The 7,008-nt window shown below is 54.2% G+C and overlaps 1 protein-coding gene across 1 annotated transcript; it reads left to right on the top strand.

Annotated features, from left to right (window-relative positions):
• Positions 1-1,174: 1,174 nt before the first annotated feature.
• On the top strand, positions 1,175-6,578 carry LOC134049799 (protocadherin gamma-B5-like). Its single transcript, XM_062502472.1, has 3 exons — positions 1,175-1,208; positions 2,222-2,359; positions 3,709-6,578. Exons 1-3 carry the CDS (start codon positions 1,175-1,177, stop codon positions 6,576-6,578), a joined length of 3,042 nt encoding a protein of 1,013 aa, XP_062358456.1.
• Positions 6,579-7,008: the final 430 nt, after the last annotated feature.

Raw genomic sequence — 7,008 nt, 5'->3', positions numbered from 1 at the left:
ACATGCCTTTCATGGTTTCAGATCTAAAGGAAAAAACGTCGAGAGGTGCCTTTCTGCAAAGCATCACTTTAGTAAACACTCTTTCTTGTCAAATATTCATGGTGAGAAGTCAGTGGCAAATCAGTGAGAGACTCGCCTCAGAGCAAGAAAAGAGGGGATTGCATGCTCCACTTGGCTCAGAGTGCTTTCACAGCATTTCTAGTGCCAAGATCTGTGCCACCTGTAGAACTTCCCCTTCTCCTGTATCCCAAACAGATACAGACTTAGATGGACTTGTCTGCAGACCTATCCATGGAAGCACAAACATGCTTCAAAGACTCTGTGTCTAAGAACTGTCACTTTTCCCGTTGTATGTGCTTGTAAGACTGTGGGAAAAAATGGTATATATAACAAGTATATGAAGTATATAAAAAGTATATAAAGTCTTGTCTTAGGTGTACTGAGCTTTTTCCAGCCTTGACCAACCGTCAGATGTTGTTAATGGATCTTGCTCATGTAAGTAACTGCTGGGGTTTTTTTAGCATTTAAACTGTTTGTTTGTGGAAAATGGAGGGCATGGGATGGTAGTTTTGTTAGGAAATTGTGGTTTGGGGGCTTGAGCATTTCACATTCCTTGAAATGAGAGTGAGCAGAGAAGTTCGTATTTGTGGACCTGTGCTGTGATCTTTACTCTCCATAAGGAGCAGTTGTGTGGGAAATATATTTTGATGGTGTCTGTTGGCAAAGTGGTTCCTGTTGGGTGGTGTTTGAACACACTGAAGCCTTCTGCCTGCACAGAGATAAGGCAGGTAAAAGAGTTTGCTGTGGTATAGTTTGAAGAGTGTGAAAGGCTGGTATAAACATTCCATTTCCCCTGTTTTTATCCCCGTAGTTACGGTCCTGTGCACTTTTCTTGTTTTCTGAATAAATTGCTTAGAGAACCACACTTGTGGTCTTTGGTGTAAAGTCCCATGTGATCCTCCTGTGTACTTTAGGCAAGGTAGATGATGCTTCCTGTGAACTTGCTATAGTTGACATAGTCTGAAATGTTAAGTCACGATTCTTCTGTGGCTTTCCTATTCCTTTCGTGTTTCTTATGTTCTACAAGTAGGCTTTGGCTTGGCTCATAGTCCCAGAAAGTAGAGATCTGTTCAGATTATCAGGCCATGGGAGGTGTTCTCATCCATGTTCATCCATGGAGGTGATCGGCTGCCAGCAGAAAGACTTTGGTACACCCTTATTTCCCTAGAATGTCACAGAATTTTGTGTTATTTTGCTTGTGGCTGATGTGCAGCCAAACACTGGGTACTACCCGTAGTGCAACCAAAATTTGTGAATGCAGAGCAAGGAAGGCAAGGGATTTGCTCAGAACCAGGAAAAGAGGGGTGGATCAATGTGTTTTTGGATGAGCAGTGGTTTGGTTTCATGCCTGTTGCCAAGGCCTGTATAATTTGTCTTACGATCCTGATTTGCCCGATTTGAAAGGCAATGGCAGTCCTCTGACAATAAGGTGTTAGAACGTGTGTACCTGGAACAATGATATCTGAATAGAATGGCTTGTGATTCTTGTGTGAATCCTCCGTTATCCACCTCTGTGTCTCTGGAACATTATGATACACAGTTTTCTCACAGTTGTATTTAACACTTCCTTTCAGGACTTTGTTTCCTGGAAGGTCATGGTTCATTTTCCCCCTTTCTGGAGAAAAGACATTTTTCATTGGAAGATGCAAGTGTTGTTTTGCAGCAAAAACTCCCTTTAATCACCTAAACGAGGATTTTTGTTGTAAAGCAAATGAAGAAAAAGCAAAAAAGTAGTCTCTCATATTTTCTCGTAGTATAGGAACAAGGCCCGTTATAAAGTGTGTACATTTAGGGAATTTTATTTGTAGGGAAGGTAACAGGCCACACAGTGGAAAAACAACACGAGAGCTGATGATGACTTCATGAAATGAAATTAGATGTGTACCATCCAATTTGTTTAGCTTGTGCTTAAGAAATTACTCGTGCCTTGCTTTTTGTTTTGAGTGCGACCTCGGGGTATCTGATCTCATGTGAAAGGTCCCATCTCTTCCTATTTTCCAAGTGCAGGTGGAGTTCACAGAGTTGTAGACAGTATCTCAATGTCCAGCTGGAAACTACCAATGTGTGGTGTCTTCAAGGGGCTGTACTTGGACCAATATATCCAACATCTTTATCAGTGACACAGCTAATTGGATTGAGAGTACCCTCTCCATGTTTGCAGATGACACCAAGCTAAGTGGTGCCATTGATTCAGTAGAAGGATGGGATGTCATCCCCAGGGACCTCGGCAGTCTGGAGGAGTGGGTTCCTGTCATCCTTATTAAGTTCAACAAGATCAAGTGCAAAATCATGCACCTGGGTCAGGGCAATCCCCTTTCCGTACAAACTTGAGGGACTGAGAGCTTTGGAGGAGGATTTGGGGTCCTGGTGGGTGACAAATGGGATATGAGTTGGCAGTGGGTTCCTGCAGACTAGGAAGTCAATCATATTCTGGGCTGCACAATAAACAGTGTGGCCAGCAGGACAAGGCAGATTTTCTGTCTTCACTGTGTTTTTGTGAGACCTGTTAAAGTATGTTCAGAGAAGGAAAACAAACATTTTCAAAGGGATGGAACACCTCTGCCATGTAGATGGGCAGAGAGAAGGTCTTGAGCGTGAGATGAAAAGGAGCTGGGAAGAACTTATTGTGATGTTTGCTATATAAAATGCATAACAGAAATGTGGAGAGATGTTGTATCCGTTAGTTGTTGGGGTGATAGCAAGTAAGGGAGCAGGAAGGGCCTTATGCAGGGGTTTCACAGAGATGTTTATTTGAGCCACGTGTGTGCATTGTCCATGGTTTAGAGAAGAAAAGGCCAAGAGGGGCTGAGGGGGTCCAGGTTAAGAACCCTTACAGACCAGTTACCAGGGGACACGGGGGTGTCACAAGGGTGGGGTTAGGGCACGGGCCAACAGGAAAACAGGGTGGGAGTGACCGAAAGGCTGACGGACAGGGAGAGGGCACAGGGCTGGAGGCGTCTCCTTTTCCTTAACTGGGAATGCCTCTCTGGGTCTCCACAGAGAGAAGCTTCTGCTAGGGCCCATCTTGATAGGATAAGGTCAATAGTTTGAAAAAGAGAGAAGGTAGATTAAGCCTGGTCATAGGTGAAACATGTTTCTCAGTGAGAGTGGTGACATACAGGAGCAGGTTGACAAGAGAAGATATTGATGTACCATGTTTGAAATGGTTCAGAGTCTCGATGGAAGGGGCTTTGAGAAACCTGAGTAGTGAGGTGTAGACTACACGACCATAAAGATTGCTTCACAGCCAAACCAGGACAAGGGAGAAAAGACGTTTGCTTCAATGTGTTACAGAATATTATTGACTATTCCAACGCAACTATAACCTTATGACTATTAATTTTTCCCAATTAATATAACAATTCAAAATATACCGCAGCGCTAAAGAGCTTTTAAAGTCTTCCCCAGCTATACGGTCGCTTCTTCTTCTGACAGTTTCACCTCGATTTTATTAAGAGTAGCTGATTTTACTCCTCTGGCATATTTACTTCCGATTGTTCACTGCAACAAAAGGAGATGATCTGAAAGTATGGAAAACGCCTACTCAGATTTAATCGCATCTGCTTCCGCGCTTGTTGATTGTAATGAAGGAGAGAGCCCGGAGCCGGCTCAGGCGCTGAGCCCCGCCCAAAGCCGGGCCCCCTTGAGCGCGGCCATCCGGCGGCTGCAGCGGCGCGGCGGCGCCTCCGGGTGTCGCTGTTGGCCGCCGCCGAGCGGCGCTGGAGCCGCCGCCGCCGCCGCCGCAGCGTCCTGCCCCCGCAGGCTGCTCGCTCGCCCGGCGCCGGCCACAGCGGCAGCGGCACCGGCGGCAGCGGCAAGAGGCGGCGGAAAGCGGCGGAGAGAGGCGGAGAGAGGCGGGCAGCAGCGGCGTCCGAGTGCGGCCCGAGCGGCCTCGCCGCGCTGCCTTTCGGCGATCCGTGCGGTGTGCGGCGAGAGCGGCCGGAAGGGAGCGGCGGGGCAGCGGCGGGAGGCAGCGGCGCGGCGAGCTGTGGCGGCGGAGAATGGCGGTGAGGCTCGGGCGGAGGCTCGGCACGGGCGGCGGGCGAGCGCTGCCGGCCGCGGTGCTGCTGTGCCTGTGGTGGCGGGCGGCGGCCGAGCGGGTCCGCTACGCCATCCCCGAGGAGCTGGGCAGAGGCTCGCTCGTGGGGCCGCTGGCGCGGGACCTGGGGCTCAGCGCGGACGAGCTGCCGGCGCGCAGGCTGCGGCTGAGCGAGGAGAAGCAATACTTCACGGTGAATGAGGAGAACGGGAACCTGTACGTGAATGAGCGGCTGGATCGGGAGGAGATGTGCGGCGAGTCGGTGACCTGTTCCGTCAGCTTCGAGGCTCTGGTGCACAACCCGCTGAACGTTTTCCACATTGAGGTGTCCATCGAGGACGTGAATGACAACTCCCCGACCTTTAGCAACGCTGTTCTTAAATTTGATATAGGGGAATGGACTCCCGCCGGTGCTCGTTTTCCCCTGGAGGGTGCCCAAGACTTTGACTCAGGGAGCAATTCGCAGCTGACTTACCGACTCACCAGCACCCCGTCTTTCTCTCTGGTCATGAAGGAGAGCCCTGATGGAAGTAAGCAGCCCGAATTAGTGCTGGAGAAAGCGTTGGACCGGGAGAAGCAGAGCTCTTTTGAACTGGTACTAACGGCGGTCGATGCCGGAGATCCAGTTAGATCCGGAACTGTTAAGATTCTCGTCAATGTGACAGACGCCAACGACAATCCACCCGTGTTCGGGCAGGATGGGTACCGTGCCAGATTGCGGGAGGACGCTGCCCCGGGGTCGAGAGTGTTAAACGTCTCCGCCTCCGACGCCGACAGCGGCAACAATGCTCGCATAACTTACGGCTTCGGAAAAATGCCTGCCAAGGTGCTTCAGAAGTTTATAATGGACGCGGAGACGGGAATGATCACGCTGAAAGAGGCTTTGGACTTCGAGGACACGAGAGGCTATACATTACTGGTGGAGGCAAGGGACGGTGGCGGTCTGGTGGCACAGTGCAAGGTGGTGGTGGAGGTCCTGGATGTGAATGACAACGCGCCCGAGATCACAATTTTGTCTCTGTCGAGTCCAGTGCCCGAGGACGCACCGGTGGGCACCGTGGTAGCCGTGCTGAACGTGAAGGATCCGGACTCGGGGGAGAACGGTCAGGTGTGGTGCGAGCTGTCGGGCGAGGCGCCGCTGTCGATCGTGGCGTCGGCGGGCGGCTCGTACAAGGTGGTGACGGCGAGCGCGCTGGACCGCGAGCAGGCGTCCGAGCACCGCGTGACGGTGGTGGCCCGCGACCGGGGCAGGCCGGCGCTGCGGAGCAGCAGGGAGCTGGCGCTGGAGGTGTCGGACGTGAACGACAACGCGCCGGTGTTCGAGGAGGCGGCGTACAGCGCGTACGTGGCGGAGAACAACGCGGCGGGCGCGCTGGTGCTGCGCGTGCAGGCGCGGGACGCGGACGCGGGCGCCAACGGGCGCGTGAGCTACTGGCTGGCGGGCGGCAGCGCGGGCGCGGCGGGCGCGGCGCCGCTCGTGTCGGTGGAGGCGCGGAGCGGCGCGCTGTACGCGCAGCGCTCCTTGGACTACGAGCAGTGCCGCGAGTTCGCGGTGGCGGTGCGGGCGCAGGACGGCGGCGCGCCGGCGCGCAGCTCCACGGCCACGGTGCGCGTGTTCGTGCTGGACCGCAACGACAACGCGCCGCGGGTGCTGTGGCCGGCGGCGACAGCGGGAGGGGCCGCGGCGGCCGCCCCGACGGCGTTCGAGGTGGTGCCGCGCTCGGCCGAGGCCGGCTACCTGGTGGCCAAGGTGGTGGCGGTGGACGCGGACGCGGGGCGCAACGCGTGGCTGTCGTACGAGCTGGTGCAGGCGTCGGAGCCGGCGCTGTTCCGCGTGGGGCCGCACAGCGGCGAGGTGCGCACGGCGCGGGCCGTGTCCGAGCGGGACGCGGCCAAGCAGCGTGTGGTGGCCGTGGTGAAGGACCACGGGCGGCCGCCGCTGTCGGCCACGGCCACGCTGCACGTGGTGCTGGCCGAGAGCTTGCAGGAGGCGCTGCCGGAGCTGAGCGAGCGGCCGGCGGGCGCCGAGGAGGCGGCGGCGGCCGAGCTGCAGTTCTACCTGGTGCTGGCGCTGGCGCTGCTGTCGGCGCTCTTGGTGCTGAGCGTGGCTCTGGCCGTGCTGGCGCGGCTGCGCCGGGCCGGGCCGCCCGCCGTGCTGCGCTGCCTGGGCGCGCAGCGCTTCTCGGTGGCCGGCGCCGCCTTCCCGGCCGACTTCTGCGAGGGCACCTTGCCCTACTCCTACAACCTGTGCGTGGCGGCGCCGGCCCGCGCCGTGCCCGAGGCCTCTTGGCCCCCGCCGCCGCCGCCGCCGGTGCCCGTGCTGTCAGCGGAGGAGCTTCTGGGCGGCGAGTCCTGCGAGAATCAGATCTCGAGCAGCAGCGTCGCCGAGGGCGAGGTGCCCACTGATCCCCACGCACCGCAGGTTTGTAAGTCCTTGACGTTTTTCCTCTCTGAACCATTCCCCTACGGCGTGGTATAGGCAGTATTCTCATGAGGGTTGCTTTTTATTTTCTGGATCTTTTCGTGCCCTTTTGCGCTTTCCCATAATGCATTAAATCGTGCCATGTCTAGCTACTTTTGCTGTCTTCTAGTCTTCACAAATGGCAATTACAGCCACATTAGCTTTTAGACTTGTATGGTTAGAGCGACGTTCTTTCCTTTCTATTTCTGCTCCATGAATGGTATGTAGAGGTTTGAAATTCTTTTTATTAATCTCATATTCTGGCTCAGTTTAATGCTTTTCCCTGGGAAAAAATTATGTCTGAATTGCTTTGTGATAGTAGGAGGCGGATCCTTATTATGTAAAATGAGACGTCCATGAGGAGTTTGTATTTGAGAACCTTCATTCCTGGCAGTTTTTGGTTTTTTTTTTTTCGTCGTAGCTACGTTTATTGACTTTTAGTAGGTGG

Source organism: Cinclus cinclus, chromosome 14, assembly GCF_963662255.1.
Source record: "Cinclus cinclus chromosome 14, bCinCin1.1, whole genome shotgun sequence".
In the NCBI taxonomy this organism is placed as follows: Eukaryota; Metazoa; Chordata; class Aves; order Passeriformes; family Cinclidae; genus Cinclus; species Cinclus cinclus.
The sequence above is the reverse complement of the archived record's forward strand: the minus strand, read 5'-3'. Positions and strand labels throughout refer to the sequence as shown.